General features: G+C 46.1%; 2 protein-coding genes across 6 annotated transcripts in view; one reads left to right on the top strand and one right to left on the bottom strand.

Annotated features, from left to right (window-relative positions):
* Klhl18 (kelch like family member 18) overlaps positions 1–1,801 on the bottom strand; it is a 54,955-nt gene extending 53,154 nt beyond the window's left edge. The window contains exon 1 of one of the 2 annotated variants that reach the window (XM_075964427.1): positions 1,522–1,801. In XM_075964427.1, coding sequence (XP_075820542.1) covers positions 1,522–1,650 — 129 coding nt within the window. In that variant the 5' untranslated portion in view covers positions 1,651–1,801. The remainder of the gene's footprint in view (positions 1–1,521) is intronic. The other variant, XM_075964426.1, reaches the window with a different exon arrangement.
* Positions 1,802–1,829: 28 nt separating this feature from the next.
* The window catches only part of Kif9 (kinesin family member 9), a 56,041-nt gene continuing 35,166 nt past the window's right edge, over positions 1,830–22,704 (top strand). The window contains exons 1-10 of one of the 4 annotated variants that reach the window (XM_075964442.1): positions 1,830–2,144; positions 3,072–3,314; positions 8,842–8,939; positions 11,339–11,504; positions 14,150–14,256; positions 15,625–15,849; positions 17,901–17,984; positions 18,120–18,212; positions 19,861–20,008; positions 21,180–21,244. In XM_075964442.1, the coding sequence (XP_075820557.1) occupies positions 3,278–3,314; positions 8,842–8,939; positions 11,339–11,504; positions 14,150–14,256; positions 15,625–15,849; positions 17,901–17,984; positions 18,120–18,212; positions 19,861–20,008; positions 21,180–21,244 (1,023 nt within the window). In that variant the 5' untranslated portion in view covers positions 1,830–2,144; positions 3,072–3,277. The remainder of the gene's footprint in view (positions 2,145–3,071; positions 3,315–8,841; positions 8,940–11,338; positions 11,505–14,149; positions 14,257–15,624; positions 15,850–17,900; positions 17,985–18,119; positions 18,213–19,860; positions 20,009–21,179; positions 21,245–22,704) is intronic. The other 3 variants (XM_075964443.1, XR_012909950.1, XM_075964444.1) reach the window with 3 other exon arrangements.

Genomic DNA, 22,704 nt, shown 5'->3' with positions numbered 1-22,704 from the left:
TTTTAAAAGACATTTTTATTCATCGTGTGTGTGTGCTTGTGTGTGTGTGCCACAGCATACCTGTGGTGGGCAGAGGACCATTTCCAGGAGTCAGTTCTTTCCTTCCACTCTGTGGGTCCCAGGGATTGAACTCAGGTCGTCAGGCTTGGCAGCAAATACCTTTACCCAATCAACCTACTGCCAGTCCACAGCCTAAATCTTACCCCAAAACTTCTTTCTTATTACTGTTTTTCACTGGTCCCCAATCATCTCAAATATTACTGCCACAATTAAGCCATTCTTCAGTGTCTAAATCCCCAGTGGCCTTGCCATCTTCTGCATCCTTTAGTCCAGCTTCGTTTTCTTAACCCGCTAGGTTTCCAACTTTTACCTGGGAAGATCCTAGCCCTTTGTAGACCATTTTAGTACTCTAATAGAAAACCATTTCTTTCAGGATTGATGAAAAGGTTATGACAGGTGTCATACAAAGAATACCAAATATCCCATTTAATACTCACTAATAGTGAGTGAGATTTAAGAATCATCTTTATCTTCACATTTGGAAAGGGTAACCTTAGAGAGATTAAGTAACTTGCCCAATTTGTCTCCAAAGCCAGACTTTTAGACTCTTTTGTTTCTTAAAGCGCCAAGCCCTCCTACCCTACTTAGCAGTCTGACTCGAATATGCAAAGTTTCCTTAACTAAGTAGAAAATAAAAGCTAAAAGGTGTTTGTGTCTTTCTGCTGTTTTGAAACAGGAAGAGGGAGCGCCAGCACAGACACTAAGAGCCTTGCAGGCCAAGTCAGGCAGGAAAACCCACAGGCAAGCAGGAGCTCCCCACCTGGAGGGGATCCACCTTGCTCAGCCGTGTAATCAAGGAGCAGCCCAGCATGATTCAAAACACAGAACACCAGACCAGAATGCTGGTAGGGAACAGGTGGCGAATACATCCTTTCCCCAAGCAGTCCATTAGCCTGCCCTCCAGGACCTTTAGGTGGTAAATGTAGGTTGTTTTCTAGTGTGGAGCAGAGCAGTCCACATCAAAAGATCTCTAGATCCGATTGTAAAAGCGCCAAGGGCAGGCAATGACTCCCGAAGAGAAGGCTTAGCCTCTACAATAGCACCGCCAACTTCAAGGAGCACAAAAAAAAATGACTTTATGACAAGACAAGACGTTTTAGTGGTGTCCATCGGAATGTGGATCCAGCCACCGCCCCTTCCTTCATAGACTAGCCATAAGAACATTTTCTCTTGTCTGTGTGACAGAAAAGGAGGCGGATACCCCAATGTCTCCTTTTCTTAGGGCGTCAGCGGCACAACTCTCAGTCTTTCCTTCCAATGGCTGAACGGCTGCTCCTTTTCCTCTCCCAACTTGGCCTCAATCCCCTGCTCTGCGCTTGGCACCGCTGTCTCTCCTCTCTATTCCCCCCTAACCTCTCTCCACCCTCAGTCCGCTGGACCTCTCTTCCCCTGTCCACCACCCCTTTTTTCTTCCCGCTCGGTCGCTTTCTCCTCAGCCAGCCACCGCCCAGACCACGGTACCTTGAGAGTCACATCGCACAGCTTGCCCTGCCGCCGGATCTCCTCCATGACGCCGTAGCCACGACTAGGCAACTCCGACACGGAGAAATGCACTAAGTCCTCCAGCTCCTCCGCGCCGTCCTCCACCATCTTCCCCTGCCGCCGCAACTGCGCAGGCCTGGCCGGCAGGCTTCACATTAACCAGGGCGGGGCAAGGGAGCACGCCGACGGCAGCTCGGAGCGCGAAGGAGAAAGCCCGCGAGCCTGCGTGGACACCGTACTAGCAAACTCCTCTGCACCGGAAGTCTTGCTGCCCCGCTTCCTGGTTCATATCTTCGTAGCCTTCTTTTCCCCCCAACAACCTAAATCCCAGTTTCGCTTATACAGCTGCTCTGAGCCTTTCAAGTTAATTGACTCCATCTCCGTCTTCTTTGTTCAGCCCTGACTTTGCCTGTATCTTCAACGGAGGAATGTGGACTTCGATTCGCCGACAGCTTATAGTACTTCCGGAGTCTCTGGAAGCGTCCTGTTGCCATGGCGACTGTGTACACAGCCGGTCGGCTGGCTGTCCAGATTGTGAACAGAATCCCTCAAGTCGCTGCAGTTATAGCGGTCGCTCTACTCGAGTGCCGCTGCCTCGCGAGGTGAGCAGTATTCACGCGCCGGTGGGGCTAGGTAAAAGGGAAACCTGGTGAGGATATCCTGGGTGCTGGCAGGAGCTGGGTTCCGAACCCCTCTTGGCGCCTTTATTTGTAAAAACCGAGGAACCTCTAAAGAGCGTGTTATCGTTGTGCCCCTTTCAGCCTGATAGCGGCTTAGAGGAGCGTGGAGTTTCTGAACTAATGTTCTCTAGTCCCACGAGTGTCCACCGGGGTCTCACGATTCGCCCTAGACAAAGAGGGCGTGAGGTTGAGTGGCAGAGGTCGTTCAGACACTTCACTCCTCAGTTTTCGAACTGGAGAGACCTTCGGCATCATCATTTCGAGCCATTCGGGCTGTAGAGGAGGAAAACAATCCAGAGGCGCACCGGAATGGGGCCGATGGTCCCTGCCACACACACTTTAGAAAAGGATTCCGCTCACTGGGTGAGAAATAAGAGAAAGGCCAGTTTTGCTCGGATGCCAATTTTGGGTGATAGTAGGTGTTGTGGGTTTAGATGCTGTTGTTTCTTGGCCCCTGATCTAAGTAAGAGCCTGGCAGATTGGGGCCTCTAGTGCCTATCAGTCATCCCGTCGAATGGTCTTTCACCTCCAGTCAAGTCTTCATGGGTTATGAATATTCTGCTCATTCCCAGGCCCAAAACAAGTGAAGAACTCGGCGCATGGGTCTCCTAGTGGCTACTCAAATTCACTTTATCATACCAGAAGTACCTAAGGATTGCGTTCAAATGACTGGGGTTGTTCTGTGCAAAGTTCTGAGGGAAAGGTACAGCACCTAGTGGGGAGGGTGTGTCGAGACTAAACATGGCTTCTTGTACCTGGAAATCAGAGTTCCCTCAAGAAGCCTGCAGATCCAGGAGTTAGAGGTAGCGTGGGAGACGAGTGACAATGTGTACCTTGGAACTTTCTCAGTAGTGACTGAAGATGGACCCACGCGTGGAGCTTCAGTCACCCTCTGATTCCCAACCATGAGTATCACCACCAACCACCATTTCCTGAGCAGCTGCTGTGTGCTGGGCACTGCTCTGGACCCTGTGGGGGGAATCACAAGAGATACAAGGCACAGTCCTTGTCCTCAAGCAGCTTGTAATTTGCTTTGGAAGCTGAAGCCCACATAAATGAAGCGACATAAGAACGGTAACAAGCAGTATTTCAGTAAGTGCAAAATGGCATGCGGCTTTTATGTGCTGTTGAGTAGTAGGCTCGCAGGAGGAGCATAGATCATCGGAAGGGCCTGTTGCAGGCTGCGTGTGACTCCAGGAATGTTTGGTGGCATGAGCCTCAAGAGCCTCGGGGACAGCAGATGGCTGATTACTGCATGTGCATGTGCATGCGGGACATTTCAGGGCAGAAGAGGAGGAGAGCTGGGGGAAAGTCCTTGAGCTGGCCTGGAACTTGCTTCCAGAGCTCCCTGGATTCTTTACGATCCCTTCCAGAGGTTATACTCAATGGCACTGGAATCTTCCTGGGCAGGAAGATGGGCTCTTGTGGTTTGTGCTGGGGAGGGTTTCCCAGAACTGTAGATAATTGAGTAGAAAGTGCACCCCTCACCCTGGAGGCGCTGTCCCAACCCTTGGGAAGCTAAGGCAAGAGGACTGTGTTTCAAGGCCAGCCTGGGCTACACTGTGACACACTATCTCAAGGAAAGCAGTTTATAAAATTGTGACCAACAAACCACTTCTCTCTACTCTTCAGTTTCTCGGTAATATAAGTCAAAGCGGAGCTGGAAATGAAACCTTCCCTTCTGTTTCCTTAGTCTGGGCCTCACATTGAGCTACGTCGGAATTTTTTTTTTCCGTCGAGCTCAGTTTTGCAGACAAAAATGTTCAACCAAGCCATGTCCTGTTCTTTTCTTTTTTATTATTTGTTTGTTTGTATTTTGAGACAGGGTTTCTCTGTGTAACAGCTCCAACTGTCCTGGAACTTGCTCTGTAGACCAGGCTGGTCTTGAACTCACAGAGATCTGCCTACCTCTGCCTCCCGAGTGCTGGGATTAAAGGCGTGCGACACCACTGCCCGGCACGTTTTTTTCTTACACCAATATTTTTTGGAATAATTTTCTAGCAACCAAAAGATTCTAAAAGTTTCAAGAGTGCTAGGAAAAGGCTCCCATGAAATAGTCATTGAAGGATGTAGAAAATGCTCACATCGGAAGAGGCAATCTGGGAGTGCTGTGCTCGCTTACCTAGTTTACCTGCTCTGCATATGATGAGTGATGTTTTCATTGTATCCACACTGTCAAAACTGGCAGCTGGCAGAGCAGCACCTTGGAGTTAATTTGTTTCTGTAGGATACATAACACCATGGTAATGATGTAATTGTAAGAGGAAATGATCCCGAGCTGTGTTTAGAAATGTGAACACCACTAATACTTTTAAAATCTAGAATAATTTTTGTTAGGTAGCACCTTTGCACATCTATTAGAAAAGTACATGTAAAATATTACTATTAATTATTTAATATGCTTTTAATATTTTTATAGTTTACTAAATGTGTGTGTGCATGTGTGTGCATGCATGTGTGTGCCCGCATGAGTGCCCATACGTGCCAAAGAACATGTGTGAAAGTCAGAGGATAGCTTGGAGTAATTGGGTCTTTTCTTCCACTGTCCGTGGAAGTCCTTGGGAGTCAAACTCAGATCGTCAAGCTTGGTGGCAGGTGCCTTTACCCATGCCATTTTGTTGGCCCTTTTATTCCTTTTTCTTTTTCTTTTTTTTTTTTTTTGGTTTTTCGAGACAGGGTTTCTCTGTGGCTTTGGAGCCTGTCCTGGAACTAGCTCTTGTAGACCAGGCTGGTCTCGAACTCACAGAGATCCGCCTGCCTCTGCCTCCCAAGTGCTGGGATTAAAGGCGTGCGCCACCACCACCCGGCCTTTTATTCCTTTTTCATGTGTTTATTTGTTTGACCCAGAGTCTTACTATGTAGCTTTGGTTGGCTTGAAACTCGGTATGTAGAACAAGCTGGTCTCAAACTCATAGAACCTCCTGCCTCTGCCTTCAGAGTGCTGGGATTAAAGGCATGAGCCACAACATTTGGTGCCTTATATAATTTCTATGAGTATTAGAAAAGATTCTGTTTCACATGAGAATGTTTTTCTGTAAAGGTTTTTTAAAAAATCATTGCCGGGCGGTGGTGGCGCATGCCTTCAATCCCAGCACTCGGGAGGCAGAGGCAGGCGGATCTCTGTGAGTTCGAGGCCAGCCTGGTCTAGAAGGGCTAGTTCCAGGACAGGAACCAAAAGCTACAGAGAAACCCTGTCTCGAAAAATCAAAAAAGAAAAAATCATTACACATCCATCCAGTTTGTTAGGAGACTGAATCAACTTCCTTTGTCTGACATTTCCCTAACTTTTCATAAATTCAGCCAATTTTTTTTGCTGATAAATGCTTGTTTTTCCTTTTCCCCAATCTTCTTCTTCCCTGAATCCTCCCTCAGTAAAAGTACAGGTTACTTCGGGGGAAGATGTTTTATTCCTTCTTGAACCGGCCCAGCCCTGATGGGGCAATTAGAGGGGAAGTATACAGTGCAGCCTACATCCTTCTGTGTGGACCTTTTCTGTATTTAAATTTTGTTTTGTACATTGTACAATAATAGTTACAAATGGTGTTGGGGTTTTTTGTTTGTTTGAGACGGGGAGTTGTTTACCCCAGACTGGCCTTGAACTCTGAACTCTCTACATAACTGAGACTGACCTTGAACTTCTGATCTTCAGGCTTCCACTTCCCAAGTGCTGCAATTTTAGGCAGACACTGCAGACCACCTTAGGGGTCTGCCCCCACCCCTGATTTAAGAAGGGCCCATCTTAGGGCTCTGAGATGTCTCACTGGATAAAGTCCTTGCCGCTTCAAGCATGAAGACCTGAGATTGCATTCATAACTCCCACATAAAAGCTGCTTGTGGGGCTGGAGAGATGGCTCAGTGGTTAAGAGCATTGCCTGTTCTTCCAAAGGTCCTGAGTTCAATTCCCAGCAACCACATGGTGGCTCACAACCATCTGTAAAGAGGTCTGGTGCCCTCTTCTGGCCTTCAGGCATACAGACAGAATATTGTATACATAATAAGTAAATATTTAAAAAAATAAAATAAAATAAAAAGTAAATAAAAGCTGCTCGCTGGAGCTGAGAAACATGTGCATCTTTTGGGCTTCCTGGCCAACAAGCATAGCCAAAATGGTGAGCTCCAGGTACAGTGACACCCTGCTTCAGAATATAAAGTGGAGATCAATACCGCAGACATCCTGTTTCCACTCTGCTTGTACACACACTCACAGGTAAGGATACACGCACACATATGTGCATACACACATGCACGTGCACACACAGAGTGCTTCAGCTTAAAACTGTACTATGTCAATTTTCCTAATAATCAAATTATTTAGTATATTTTTATAGTCTTTTCTTGAGTTTTAGTGTAAATTAGCTAGATTAAACAAAATAGATGATTTTTTTTTTTGATTTTTCGAGACAGGGTTTCTCCGTGGCTTTTGGTTCCTGTCCTGGAACTAGCTCTGTAGACCAGGCTGGCCTCGAACTCACAGAGATCCGCCTGCCTCTGCCTCCCGAGTGCTGGGATTAAAGGTGTGTGCCACCACCGCCCGGCAGAACAGATGATTTTTATAAGTAGATTTTACCTTTTCTTAGAGTCTTGGGATTTTGTGTCATTGTAGTCTTCTATCATCTCTATACGCATGAAACACTTGAAAAAGTGACCAAGTTTTTAGTCCCCCTTAAAGTCATAACAGTTAACTGGGCATCACAGTATCCACCTGTAATAACAACAGCTGGGATGTGAAGAGAGAAGGCTAAGGAGTTAAAGGCTAGCCTTGGGCCAGGGAGATGCCTATGAGTAAAGGAATACTACTGGCCTTGCATGTCTGGTGATCTGCGTTTCCTCCTTGGAACCCATGTGTTCTGACTTCCACACACTTAGTTAGATTAATTAAATTAATTTAAATTTTAAAAAATAAATTAATTAATTTTAAAAGGCCAGACTGGGATACATGAGTCTTGGTCTCAAGACAAAACAAAAGTAGTTGAATATCAATTCCATTCAGTCACTTCTTTGCTTCTCCACTGTGGGACTTCAGTGCAGCTGTCCCATTGGTGACATCTCTTCTAACTAGCATTTGGATTTCACTTAACTTTTAGTTTCTGTGACCACAAGGTCTTGTCTGTTTTGAGAGAACTCTTCATAGTTAGAGTTCTTTTAACTAAGCTTGCCTCCCTATCACAGCTATCCCATTCTTTTACAGTGTCCATCCACAAAGCTGCAGCAAACATTTACACACACACACACACACACATATATATATATATATATACACACACACACACACACATATATATATATATACACACACACATATATATATACGCACACATATATATATATATAGTTATGATAGAGTGAATAAAGACAAATATATGTGTAACTCCCTGTTTTGAGGGGGCTGGAGAAATGGCTCCACAGTCAAAAGCACTGACTGCTCTTCCAGAAGACCTGTGTTCAGTTCCCAGCACCCACATGGTGGCTCCCAACTGTCTGTAACTCTGGTTCCAGAGGAATCCAATACCCTCTTCTGGCCACCACAGGCACAGCACATATGTTGCATGCAGACATTTATGCAGGAAAAACACCCACAGACATAAAATAAAAACAAGTAAATCTTTTTTTAAGTGTTAGGAGAGCAAGAGGGGATACAAAAGACTGTTTTTTTCATCAATGTAAGCTGAGGAAGTCTATTTGATTATGGACTAGATCAAGAACACTTAATGAGGGGCTTGAGAGATGATTCAGCGGTTAAGGTGCTTATTGCTCTTCCCAGCACCATGTCAGGCAGCTCATCACTGCCTGTAACTCCAGCTCCAGATCATCAGACACACTCTTCTGGCCTTCAAGGGTCCTTGCACACATGTGACATATACTCACATAGACACACATGAATGAAAAAAAATATTTATTCTAGGGCTAGCAAGGTGGCTCAGCAAGTAAAGTGCTTGCCTTGGAATCCTAAGGACACAGGTCTGATCCTGGAACCCACATGGTGGAAGCGAGAACTGACTGCATTGACCTTGGACCACTGCCGCATGCTAAGGCAGTTGCCTCTCATCCCTAATAATATATACATATATATGTATATATATTGAAAGATACTTTATCTATTCTGAAGTTAGTCTGATGGAGATGGAGGCATGAAAGAAAACCTCTTAATGAAGAGAAGGCAACAGACTTTAGCGTGTTTCAAGCAAGTATGTCGGGAGAAAATAGAGTAAATGAAGCAAAGCATGAATGGGCTCGTGTTAGATATAGGGCATTTCTAGAAACAGCGGCTACAACCAGGCCGCTAAGGGAGCATTCTTTCTGCTTTCGATTTCAGTCTCTTTGGAGTTGATGTAGAAAGTAGCAAAGCAGCCTAGAAGGGGGGGGGATGTACTTCATGTACTTAGTGGGTGGTGATGGTGGATTGCAACTGGTCTCTTGTAGCCCAAGCTGTCCTCCAGCTCACCAATGGAGCTGAGGCTGGCCTTGAACTCTGATCCACCAGCCTTCACTTCCCAAGTATTAGGGTTACATGTGTGCACCACCATGCCAGGCGTTCATTACAATCTTGACAAATGACTTCTCCCTTCTAGTTGATATTTGATGCTGGCTGCTAAATCCGTTGTTGTTCTCTTCTCTCTAGCTAGAATGGGTACTAGGAAAAAGGTTCAAGCGTTCGTCCGTGTCAAGCCTACTGATGACTTTGCTCATGAAATGATCAAATATGGAGATGACAACAAAGTAAGTGCGATGTGTTTGCTTTCACCTGTCCGGTCCTTCCTTCCCCAGCTCAGTGTGACCTGTTTCCCAGCAGCCATTTCAGGATCAGAGAGACTGGAGAGATGGCTCCATGGGGAGCGATGCCTGCCTGCCTGCCTGCCACCAGGTATGAGGACCTGAGTTCTCCTCCCTGGACCCACAAGTGGAAAGAGAATCAACTCCTCAAAGTTGTCCTCCAGATTCCATACGGATGCACATTCACACACACACACACACACACACACACACACACACGCTGCAGCACAAATGTGGGTGTCAGAGAGCAGCTTGTGGGACTGTAGAGTAGATTCTTTCCTTCCACCACGTGGGTCCTGGGGAACCAAACTCGGGTTGTCAGACTTGGTGGCAGGCACCTTTCCTCACTGAGTCATCCTGCCAGCCTACAGGTAGACCCTTTTTAAACGAATAGTTCAAGAATGAATTGCTCAGGTCTTGAAAGTGCCGATAGTCAGAAAAGACCTCAAGGACCCTGGATAGCATGCTCCATGGGCATGATTTTGACACACAGAGAAGCACAGAGCAGGAAACTTGGGAGGCAATGTTTAATATGTGGTGTTGCTTGTTTGTTTTGATTTTTTTCTGGAGACAGGGTCTCATGTAACCCAACTGGCCATTTAACAGAGAATGACTTGGAACTCATGATCCTTTTGCTTCTCCTTCCCAGGTTCTGGGATGATAGGCACACATCACCACACCTGGTGACCCCTTCTGCCTTGGCCATAGTTTTCTTCTCTAGGTGGCTAGGTCTTGGAGCTTGGGTTCTAGCAACCAGTAGAAGATTGCAGTGAGAGTCCCCATCAAGAGCTGGGAATTAGCTGGCATGGTGCTATACTGTGAACACCTGAGAGACTGAAAGGAAAAGTCCAAATACCTAAATTCAAAGCGAGTCTTTGTATCGCAAAAATGTCTTCAAAAATGCTTGGGAACTTACTGGGAATTGGTTGAAGGTACATCTAAAAATCTGCTGATTAGTTGTTTTAACTTCTGCATGGTGGCTACGCCTTAACATGCTGCTATTTCAGCCAGCAATTGCAACTCCCCAGTTGCCAGTCTGTTTCTCTAGCAGCGGCCTGGCTGCTCAAGCCACAGAGTGGTGGGAATTCTGTTCCCGCAGGCACCTGCTCTGTCCCAGCTGCTAAAGGCAGCTTTAACTAAATCTCTGTCATTCTATTTATAAATAAGACTCAAAATTCAAAGACTGGGGTAAAAACCTGCTTCATCAGAGAGGCTGGGTCGCAATTAGCTAACCTTCTCTCCTTGCTGGTGTCTCCCAAAGACCCATGCTTTGGTTTCCCCAAGCCAGAAAAGGCCTCACCACTCTGAACCCACCCTGCTACTTCCAGTGTCTCTCTATCTCCCCCGGATGCCCTCGGGTACTCTATGATCACTTTCTGTCAACAGGTTGCAAACACAGCCTCCTGACCCAAGGTTAATTTTTTTTTAATTAATACAAATGCAAACTTGGAGTTCACAGTGTGATTAAATATCCCCCAACATGCAATTTACTTTAACACAAGTGACTAACTATGTTGGAAAAGTTCAGAGACTAATGTGCCCATTTCATCATTACTCCCAGTGATTCACAACTGTTTGTGAAGTAAACCCTGAACAGTGGATAGAGGGGCGTCACCACCTGTGGCCACACAGACAGAGCCTGAGCCAGGGCCATTGTTTCCAATTTCACTGCTACTCTTACCTAATTCAAAGCTTCTATACTTATGGGATGTAGCTAAATCTGAATTAATCAGAATCTGATAATTTGGGACTGGAGAGATGGCTCTGTAGTTAAGTTCTATCCACTGGCTGCTCTTGCAGAGGATCTGAGCTTCATTCTCAGTACCAGTATGAGAGTTCACAACTGTATGTAACTCTGGTTCAGGGAATCTGACACCTTTTTCTAAACTCTGCAGGTACCAGGCACACATGTGGTACACACATATACATTTACATGAAATAGTCACACATGTAAAATAAATCTTAAAAACTTTAAAAATTTCACATCCTTTGTTTTCTCTGTCATTCCTCAGTTATCAGTGATTATGTATTTGTTTATTTGATACAATCTCCCTTTGTAGCCCTGGCTGTCCTGGAACTCTCTATGTAGACCGGGCCGACTTTGAACTCACAGAGATCCACCTGCCTCTGTTTCCTGAGTGCTATCAGAGATCATTTTACAAATGTTTTCTAAAAATAACTCCAACTGCCTCTTCTTTGACGTTTCTCACTATGTAGACCATCCTGAAACTCCAGCTCTTCCTGACTCAGCCTTCCAGCGGGGGATTTCAGGTGTGTACCATCCACACCTGATCTCTCTCTCTCTCTCTCTCTCTCTCTCTCTCTCTCTCTCTCTCTCTCCCTAGAGCATTGATATTCACTTGAAAAAAGATAGTCGGAGAGGAGTTGTCAATAACCAGCAGACAGACTGGTCATTCAAGCTGGATGGAGTTCTTCATGATGCCTCCCAGGACTTGGTTTATGAGACAGTCGCCAGGGATGCAGTTTCTCAAGCCCTTGATGGATACAATGGTAATTTAATCAGTTGTCATTTTATCTAGGACTCTGCAGAGACCCTCCTAGAGGAAGAGGTACAAGAGATACTTTATTCTGAATAAAATAAGACCTAAGACCTTTGCCTACTAACATTATAAGCTTGTCAGCCTGTGCTCTAGTGGTAGAACATCTACTGTAGGCATGGTTCTATCCAGTCTCTTACCTTTGTTGGATTGTTAGAAGACCCTAACTTTTCATGGTTCTTAGGTTACCAACTATAGTCTTGTTTCAAATCTCTCAAACATTGGGGTTTTGGGAGGGGGACCTAATCTCAGTCTCAATCTCACTATGTAGCCCTGTCTGGCCTAGAACTCACTGTGTAGACCAGGCTGGCCTCAAACTCACAGAGAACTATTTACCTCTGCCTCTGCCTCCTAAGTGCTGGTATTAAAGGTATAAGCAACCATGCATAGCCTAAAAATAACTTTATTGGGAATTTTTAAAAATTACATTTATTTATTTTATTTTACATCTCAACCAGTTTTCCCTCCCTCCTCTCCTCCCTTTCCATCCCCAACCTCCCCTCTGCACCTCCTTCCCTCCCTCCATCCACTCCTCTGTTTCTGTTCTGAAAGGGGAGGCTTTCCATGGGGATGAACAAAACATAGCATATCAAGTTTTGATGGGACTAAGCACCTCCCCTTGTATTCAGGCTGAGCAAGGCAGTCCAGTATGAGGAACAGGTTCCCCAAAGCCAATCAAACAGTTAGGGACCCCTAATCCCACTGTTAGGAGTCCCACGAGTAGACCAATCTACACAACTGTCACATATATGTAGGTCAGTCTCATGCAAGCTCCCTGGTTGTTGGTTCAGACTCTGTGAGTTCCTATGAACCCAGGTTAGTTGTTATTGTGGGTTTTCTTGTGGTGTCCTTGACCCCTCTGGCTCCTACAGCCCATCCTCCCTCTCTTCAGCAGGATTCCCTGAGCTTGGCCTAATGTTTGTGGATCTGTGCATCTGTTTCCATCAGTTACTGGATGAAGGCTCACTGATAACAATTGTCCAGGCACTCACATGATCTACAGACAGACATGCAGGCAAAACACCCCATACATTTAAAAATAAATCAAAAACAAAACAAAAAACCCAGCACCTTGGGAGCGCGATGCAATAGCAAATTCATGTAATTCCAGCACTTGGAAGTAGAGGCAGTAGGATCGGGAGTTCAAAAGTCATCCTCAGCTACTACCAGTGAGATGCCAGCCTCAGCTACACGTGGCCCTATCTAAAATTTAAAAAAAAAAAAAAAAACTTAAAAATAAAAATAAAGTTGCAGTTTACAGACTTTGCCGTCTGGTGGCCACTGATTAGAGTGTTCTCTATTTTGCAAGGGATTATTGCTGGTTGGTTGCTTGGTAGGAAGTATAAAAACCAAATATTAAGCACATGTTCTATTGCTATACACAGCTCCAAAAGTTTTAGATTTTCTATAGGAATGTCCATAAAGAGAGCCAGGCATGGTTGTGCATGCTTGTAATTCCAGCACTTGGGAGGTAGAGACAGGCTGATTAGGAATTTGAGAACAGTTTGAATTATATAGCCAGACTCAGTTTTGTGATGAAAATCCAGTGAGTCTTGAGGTGCCAGCATTGCAATATATTATTCATGTGAAAAATATGCATGGTCCTCACTGACCAATGATATTTTCATGATTCCCTGAGAGGCTGTGGCCTAGAGGTAAAGATGGGGGGATTACGAATTAAGAAGCTTAATAGTCAGGTACTTGGTGCTGCAGAACTACAGATGGGCTCTGACTGCCAGCTGAATGACTTCTGGTTCATTAGCAATGGGCTCACTGCTAACTGTTTCTGGCTCCAACTCAGATGCTGAATTGGGGCCCCTCATTTAAAACCTACCTCCAATCCCAGCACCCAAGGTGACAATGGTTTGCGTCCCAGAGCCTAGTATAATGATTATGTAAAAGGTGCAAATGGAAGTCTTGCCAGGTAGGCAGTTGGACACAGGTCATGGCCCAGTCATGGTGACCCATTTCTGGAAGTGAATGGTACTAACTAGTAGCTTTGTAGTCTATTAAAAATTCTCTTAGCAAGGAGTAGGGTCACAGGCTGGCTATCCCAGTACTTGGGCAGTAGAAGCAGGCAGATTAGGAGTTCAAGTCATTCTTGGCTGCATAGCTTGATGCCAACGTGGGCTACGTGAGACCATGTCTCAAACAGATCAACAAAAAAGCTCACCCCTCTTACTCCGTCTCTTTCTGGAAACTTGTCTCTGTGGGGTGTCTCCTGCTAGCTTTCAGACCCAAATAGTTCATGGCTTTGAGAAGGACTGGAGTCTAATGCTCCGGCTTCCCTCCTATTCTCTTCAAGAAAAGCTGCAGCCACAGCATGCCCTAACCCTAGGACCAGGTCATTTGGGGAGAGAAGAGTGTAGAGCTCTATGTAGATCACAAGTTGAGGGCACATGTTCATGTTCTGACTGTTTATGTCCCTGTTCTCTGTGTACTTGCCCTCTTCCAGTCCTGATGTCTTTGGATGTTTCTACTAGCTACCTTAACTTCATCAAGTGTCCCAGATGGCACCAAGCGTGTTGAGGATACAAGAGTTGTCCATGAAGTGACTTTTTCTGAATGTCACTCAGACATATCTTGAAATGTTTGCAGGTACCATCATGTGTTATGGGCAGACAGGAGCCGGAAAGACATACACCATGACGGGGGCAACTGAGAATTACAAGCACCGGGGTATTCTCCCTCGTGCCCTGCAGCAGGTAGAGAATGGGCCCCTGGTTGGGATGCCACACAGCTACCCTCTTCTCTCCAGGTTGGCTACTAGAGACAATGGCTCAGCCTTCAAGTGAACTATAACTAGCACTGGCTCTGGAGACAGAATGCTATGACTGAGCTTGGATAGAGTCAGAGTCCCGAGAAAACCGGGGCTTTGATTTTCAGGCAGACTCTCACTGACTTATTAAGCCTGCTTCCTTATTTGTGAAGGAGAGAGCAGGCACGCTAATCAGGCTCCTGCTGCTCCTATGTCTGTGACCCTGTAATTAAGGATTTGGAGGGCCTAATCATGCTTGTTGCTGGTTTTAATGAAGGGGAGCAGCTCTTTTCGAGCTTATGTATTATCTTGCTGTGGCTTCTTCCATTCAATAGCTCCTGAAAGAAGAAGGACAAGAAACAGGGCATGACTGAGCCTTTAGGACTGTGGCAGCCATGGTTCTGGGATTAAAGCAGAAGCCTGGGCAGAAAGGCCTTTCCTTGGGACCTGCTAGCCCAGGTGTTGTGAGGATGCAAAGGCCTTCCTCCTGCTGGGCTGGCACGGTTGTCCGTGCCTTTAATCCCAGCACTTGGGAGGAGGCAGAAGCAGTTGGATCTCTAAGTTCAAAGCCATACTGATCTACAGAGTAAGTTCCAGGATAGCCAGGGCTACACAGAGAAACCCTGTCTCTGGGGTGGGGGAGCCTTTCTTATAAACCCCACATGCTCGTTTTTCTGAAGTAATATTCTTACTATCCCATTGTCAAAGTTTCAATATCTAAAGGCTAATGGTGTAGCTCACTTAGTAAAAAGCTTTTCTAACATGCCAAAGCCCTGGATTTGAGCCCCAGCACTGAAGGACCAAAAAGGCACAGTAGCATGTGTTTGTAATCAGGAAATGGAGGCAAGAGGATCAGAAGTCTGAGGTCATCTTTGGTTACACTGAGAATTCCTGAGCAATTTAGGTTCCATGAGACCCTGTCTCAAAACAAACAGCACACTTGAACATCTCTAGCTGGGCACGATGGCTCATACTTGTAATTCCAGTACTTGGGAAGACTGAAGCAGGGAGCTGGTGAGTTGGATAATCAACTGGGCTACATTTTGAATTCCAGTCGGCCTGGGACACAGTGTGGAAGCCTGCCTCAAAAAGCAACCAAAACAATAAAACCGGAAGTCGATAGTCTTACACGTAGGCTGACAACACTGGGTGTTGATGGCGGCCATTGTCATGACATCAGCCAGACTGTGAACCCCTTCAGGACAAGAATGGTGCTGCACTCCTGATGCTCTCTCCTAAGATAGACGTGGGCTGACATTCACTAGTTGGCTGCTGGAGTTCTACTCTTAGTGACTGAGGTCAAATTCCCATCTAGGTTTTTAAGATGATTGAAGAGCGCCCCACACACGCCATCACTGTGCGTGTTTCCTACCTGGAAATCTATAACGAGAACCTGTTTGACCTCCTGTCGACGCTACCCTATGTTGGACCCTCAGTCACACCAATGACCATCGTGGAAAACCCTCAAGGGGTCTTCATTAAGGGCTTGTCGGTCCATCTCACAAGTCAAGAGGAGGATGCATTCAGCCTTCTCTTTGAGGTGAGGTAATCAGAGAGTCCCTTCCCTCCCTTGCTCTCCCCTCTTCCTTCCCCCCTTCCTTATCTTACACTTCCCTACTTCCTTCATATTTTTATTTACTTTGATAATCAGAATGAAAATTCATGTGTGTTTATTTAGAAATCTTAGTGTTGAGAAAGAAGAAACAAAATTCATAAAATGTCTTTCATTTAAAGCAACAAAAACATATATTTTAGATTATGTCCTTCCGGTTCTTTCTTTCTGTGAGGTTGTTTGTTTATGGTGCTGGAGGCTGAGCTAAGGGTTTTATACATGCTAGAAAAGTCCTCTGTTACTGAACTTTATTTCTTTTTTTTTTTTTTTTTTTTTTTGGTTTTTTGAGACAGGGGTTCTCTGTGGTTTTGGAGCCTGTCCTGGCACTAGCTCTTGTAGACCAGGCTTGTCTCGAACTCACAGAGATCCGCCTGCCTCTGCCTCCCGAGTGTTGGGATTAAAGGCGTGTGCCACCATCGCCCGGCCTCAGGTAGGCTTTGAACTTGTGACCCTCCTATCTTCACCTCTTGAGTAGCTGGTGTTATAGATCTGCACCATCATGCCTGGCCTTACATAGATGAACTAATTGTGTTCTTTTTCTCTCACCCTCTTAGCAGTGCTGAGGACCAAACTTGTTAGGCAAGTTTAGTGGTCTGGAAGTCCAGCTCCCAAGCCACTATCCAGGGTAACTCAGAAGACTTCTCAGGAGCAAGGATTGAAAGATTTCTGTAATAACTTTACATATGGTCTGAGGGTCATATGGATTTGGGAAACAGAGGCAGATGTATCTTATTGAATTCAAAGCTATCCTGGGCTACACAAGATCAATACAGAAACAGATCCATGTGGTGGTAGCTCACACCTTTAATCTCAGCACTTGAGACAGAGGAAGGCAGATCTCTGTGAGTTTGAGGTCAGCCTGGTCTACAAAAGTTAGTTCAAGGACAGGCCACAAAGCTACAGAGAAACCCTGTCTCAGAAAAAAAAATCCCAGCACTAAAGGGGAATATAAAATGGGAGGAGACAGAGGTTCAAGGCTCAGTCTGCAATTGCCCAGTCTTGGTAGGGGTAAGACTTTTCTAGTGGCTTGGCTGTTTTGCTTTTCTATCTTCAGCTTGAACCCCAATTTCTATCTCTGAGCTTTTATTATTCATGCTCCACATAACCACCATGCCTCTATTGTACCAGGAGGCCTGGCAGGTCAGTATTATAGCATTCAGGGTTCAGCACTAGGTAAGACCATTGATGACCCCCACCCCCCAGTAAACTTGCCAACACCTTCTTGAACAAGGCACTTCCTTTATATCTATGAGTATTTTGCCTTCATGAATGTATGTGTACTGTAACTGGAGGTTTTTCTCTTACCTGCCAGTTCCTGAGACAAACTATTTGGCCTATTAGCTTAGGCTTATTATTAACTAGCTTTTATATCTTAAATTAACCCATTTCTATTAGTCTATATTTTACCATGATGCTCGTGGCTTATTACTTCACATCTTGCTTCTCCAGTAGCTGCTGGCATCTCCCTGACTCTGCCTTCTTTCTCCCTGTATCTTTTTGGATTTCCTCTCTAGCCTTATTCTGCCCTGCCATAGGCCAAAGCAGTTTCTTTATTAACCAATGGTAATAAAACATATTCACAGCATATAGAAGGGCATCCCACTTGCTTGCAAGACTCACTGAAGTCAGAAGAGGGCACTGGATCTCTGGAACTGTAGTTAGAGACAGTCTGCTATGTGGGTGCTGGGGATCGAACCTGCCAACTCTGGAAGAGCAGCAAGTGCTCTTAACTACTGAGCCATCTCTCCAACCCCTATCTTGCTTCTCACGGTGTCTCACTTTTCAGAAAACACCAGTTTATACACTTCACCCCAAATATCAGGTGGTGAAAGTATAGGACCAAACTCCAGTTTGTTTTCCTTTTATTAGCTTTCAAAAGACATTTTCCCAGAAGGCCCAACTGATCATAGTGGTGTGAGTGTTAGAAAATTACTCAGGTATTCCGGTTTTCGAAATGCTGCGTATAATTTCCTCTTTAGGGAGAGACCAACAGGATCATCGCTTCCCACACAATGAACAAAAATTCATCCAGGTCACACTGCATCTTCACCATCTACATGGAGGTAGGTGCGCGTTCCTTGTTCAGCATGGGGATGGGTGACTCCCGGGACTGGTGACTCCCGGGACTGGTGACTGGACGCTGCCCAGCCAGAAACTCCTCCCGCTGCATTCTGAATTCTGTTTGGATATTTCTGTAGGCCCACTCTCGGACCTTATCAGATGAAAAGTATATCACTTCCAAAATCAACTTGGTAGATCTGGCTGGCTCAGAGAGGCTGGGGAAGACAGGGGTAAGTAAGGGTTGTGGGGTACCCTGTCAGCAAGCCATGGACCTTGTGGCATAAAGCCTGTGTATGTACCTCCCAGGCCTGTGGCATAGAACCAGTGTATGCATCTCCCACACTGGATGCTTGGGAACAGCCAGGTGAAGTGGAGTGCAGTAAGGGGTCACTGGAGGGAGAGTAGCTGCTGCCGGGCACAGTTAGTACTCTACAGGGCTTTTCTAAACCGTTCATGACATGACTCCCCTTAATCTAGTGCCTGTGTTGGAAACAAACCCAGGTTTAGGACGTCACCATCATCACACAAAATGAAAGTAAACTGGCAAGTAAGCTTTTACTTTCGCCAAAGGGTACACTGCTTCTTTCAGGTAACAAGTATACCCAGCGAAAAATACGATAGGTCTTTTTCCTAACAGAGTACTGTGTCATTTCTCCATTGGCTGGGGTCTGACCTCACAGACTTTGGTGACTGGCTACAATTGGAGGAAAGTGTGACCTCTCTGGGTCCTCACATTTTGGAAATAAGCGGAGGTTTTTACACAGTAGGGAGATGCAGGAGCACCACAAAGGTTTCGTTCCTGTGAACATTCTTTGGATGGGAACGATTTGGGTTCCTTTTAATTATCCCTCCCCTACTTTCAGTATTGCTCAACAAATGCTCCACACTGGTATGATGTTTCTCTGTGTTTGGATAGGAATATTCACAAGCATGTTTAATTTTAAGCATCTTTTTGCAAAAGTATTTTAACGCAAAATTTTATGCGAATATTTTGAGGAGCATTTGCATGTGTGTGTATTTCTGTAAATATTATACTTGCTTAAGTATTCCATGTACTTTTGTATTTGCATCAGGGTACACCTTGGAATGAGTACCATATGAATATTTACGTGTATATTCTTTTGGTCTGTTTTCTTGTTTTTCAAAACAGTGTTTCTCTGTGTAGCCCTGGCTGTCCTAGAACTCCCTGTGTAGACCAGGCTGGCCTCGAACTCAGAGATCTGTCTGCCTCTTCCTCTTCAGTGATGGGATTAAAGGCATGCACCACCACTGCCCGACTTGAGTGTATGTATTCTTGTTCGCATCAACCTTCATGTGAATGTTCCAGTGAGTTTCTTGTTGTTTGGTTGGTTGGTTGATTTTTTAAGACATGGTTTCTCTGTGTAGTCCTAGCTGTCCTGGAACTAGCTCCGTAGACCAGGCTGACCTCAAACTCACAGGGATTCTGCTGTCTCTGACTCCCGAGTGCTGGAATTAAAGGCGTGCGTCACTACTGCATGGCTCCCTGTGAGCTTTACTATAACAGTTATCAGTAGCCCAAGATGGAAAACACTCCTAACTTGGAGAAAAAAGTCCTGGCTCTGGGAAGGAGGCCCCAGCCTGACTGTAGACTTTTTTTTTTTTTTTTTGGTTTTTTGAGACAGGGTTTCTCTGTGGTTTTGGAGCCTGTCCTGGAACTAGCTCTTGTAGACCAGGCTGGTCTCGAACTCACAAAGATCTGCCTGCCTCTGCCTCCCGAGTGCTGGGATTAAAGGCGTGTGTCACCACCGCCCGGCGTGACTGTAGACTTTTGTATCACTGTAAACTAGGAAGGGTAGACGATTTTAATAGGGTAGCCTCCCTCCTCTGTTTAGAGTGACCCAGACATTTTGTTTGCAGTCGGAAGGTAGAGTCCTAAAGGAAGCCACCTACATCAACAAGTCGCTGTCTTTCCTGGAGCAGGCCATCATTGCCCTTGGGGACCAAAAGCGGGACCACATTCCTTTCCGGCAGTGCAAGCTCACCCACGCCCTGAAAGACTCATTAGGTAAGGGTGTGGTCAGAAAGGAGGGTCTCGTCCTGAGGAAGACTAGGCTGGCCTTATCTGCCCTTAGGGATCAGAGACTCACTTTGCCCCGGGTTGAAATTCGTTGCCACTCTTGAGGAATAATGCCAGTCAGACCCACAGGCGAGCCTTCTTGAGGAATGATGCCAGTCAGACCCACAGGCGAGCCTTCTTGAGGAATGATGCCAGTCAGATCCACAGACAAGCCTTCTTGAGGAATGATGCCAGTCAGACCCACAGGCGAGCCTTCTTGAGGAATAATGCCAGTCAGACCCACAGGCGAGCCTTCTTGCACTCTTGCTGCTCGCACCTTAGAATCTCTACTCAAACTTTTGCCTCTGTGTTCCCCCTTGTCCCTGAACTGTTTGGCAGAGACCTGTGTGGTCTTGGAGACTCGGGAAAAGGGTCTCTCCCATCATTTCCCTCTTTTCCTTTATTTCCTCCTGGACACAACAATGGGAGCCATCTTTTCACCCCCACTTTAGGCCCGCTTTGTGTTGGGCCTAATGACACAGTCCCTGGATTCTGCTTATGATTCCTGTGATGTCAGGAGAAAGGCCCTAACCTGTACCTTCCCTCCTGAGCTTTCTCCAGTTTCCTGAGTTGTCGTTCTCTCCTGGTTCCTTCTTGGTACATCTTACGGTCTCTCTCCATCCCTATCTCTCTGTCTCTTGCCTCCTAGCCTCAGGCAGAGTAGGGTTGTCTCCTCTGCCTCTAAGTCAGCATGGACTGTTAAAACAAAGTACCATAGATTGGAAGGCTTAGATGACAGACTGTTTCTTATAGTTATGTAGACCTGCCAGGCCAAGATCAAGGTGCCAATAGATTCCATCCCTGGCTTGCAGCTGGCCACTTCTTGTAGAAAGAATGGTGTGTGTGTGTGTGTGTGTGTGTGTGTGTGTGTGTGTGTGTGTATCTTACAAAGACAGTAGCCCCATCATAGGAGCTGCACATGAAAGCCATCATGTCATCTAAGTGTAATTACCTCTCAAAGGCCCCTCCAGATACATCAGACTGGGTGTTTGCAGTTGGAATTTCACAGGTTATGAGTCTTGTAGGGATACAAACATTGAGTCCATAACAGAACCCTAAGTGGGTCTTGTGTCATAAGGCATACATGATTGTAGACTTTCCTGTGTTTTGCTTTCTGCAGGGGGAAACTGCAATATGGTCCTTGTGACAAACATCTATGGAGAAGCTGCCCAGTTAGAAGAAACGGTATGTATAGACAGCCAATGCAACCAGGTTGCAATTTCCTCCCACAGGTGCTGGGCGGGTGGGGTGGGGGGGCGGAATTGAAGTGGGAGGTGGAGTAAGGCTGACTCTAGACTGGCTCAGATGGTGCACTATCCATGACATTGTCAGGGACCCCAGGGATGAATCCAAGCCACAGTTGCTGAGGGTGACAGAGGCCAGGATCCAAATGCCAAGCAATAACCCATATTAAGGAAAAAGCTAGCCAGGTGGTGGTGGTGCATGCCTTTAGTCCCAGCACTTGGGAGGCAGAAGCAGGCAGATTTCTGTGAGTTTGAGGCCAGCCTGGTCTATAGAGCTAGTTCTACGACAGACGCCAAAGCTACAAAGAAACCCTGTCTCAAAAAATCAAATAAATAAAATGAAAAAAAAAAGAAAAACAAAACAAAAAACAACAAAAAAGAAGAAGGAGAAGAAGCAGCAGCAGCAGCTAAGGTGTGAGGCAGGCCTTAACCGTGGAGCTCATACAAGGAGAGCATAGCAGGTTTTGTGGATAAAGAGCATGTTTCCAGGGGTGCTGCTCTCACAAGGTAAACAGTAGACATCTGTCAGAGCCGCATCCACAAAGGGAAGCCCCAGCCCTAGGTCATGGTAGGGTCCTGAGTGGGAGAAACCTTCAGAAGAGGCCAGGGAGGGGAGAGGATTTTTTCCTGAGGCTAAGGTGGGCACCGAGGAGGGTGGCAGTAGAAGATTGGCAGCAGGCTGCACAAGTCCCTGGAAGAGGTGACAACAGGACGTGAGATGAGACTCGTGCCGGGAACGCCATGCCACCCGGCAGGAGGGTGTAGGAGGAAAGAAAGAAAAGTTGCAGAGCCTTGCTGGGTCTCGCCAGGCTGAGCCCTTGGCTCTTCTGCACATGGCTGGAGCCACGACAGAGTTTGAAGAGGGGAGAGTTGTGGACACACGTGATTCAGAGAGAGATCCAGGAGCAGGACACAGGTGGTCTGAGGAGGGGCATTCATGAAAATGCCAGACAAGAGTAAGTGTCCGATATAGTAACATAGCTGAATCAACTCTAGGCTGGGCTTCCCTCTCTCCTGTAAAGTACCCTTGTCACAAGACAGGTCTGGAAAACGGTCCCTAGCCATTTTACTGTTGTGAATGTTGAGGCAAGCTTCAGCTACCTGGAGGATTCACTTAGCTGAAATGGGTCATTTCCAGGGATGCTGTGAGGCAAGACATGCCTGTAGGGCCTGCAGTCTACGCTTCAGGGACTGTCCCAGCACAGGGCGAGCGTTCCTGCTGCACATCCAGTGCCCTGGGACTTGGGAAGCCAAGCCAAAGAGCCCTCGCTGACGTGAAGTAGCATCCCCAGGGAAAGGCTTTAGGAGCCTCTTGGTCTCATCTTGCAACAAAGCACAAGGGAGCCCCAGAGGTGCTGTAACAGCTTTGATCCCCTGGCTGCCTGTTGAGATGGATACCCT

Source organism: Microtus pennsylvanicus, chromosome 3 (genome assembly GCF_037038515.1).
Source record: "Microtus pennsylvanicus isolate mMicPen1 chromosome 3, mMicPen1.hap1, whole genome shotgun sequence".
Classification (NCBI taxonomy): domain Eukaryota; kingdom Metazoa; phylum Chordata; class Mammalia; order Rodentia; family Cricetidae; genus Microtus; species Microtus pennsylvanicus.
This window is presented reverse-complemented; position numbering and strand designations above follow the sequence as displayed.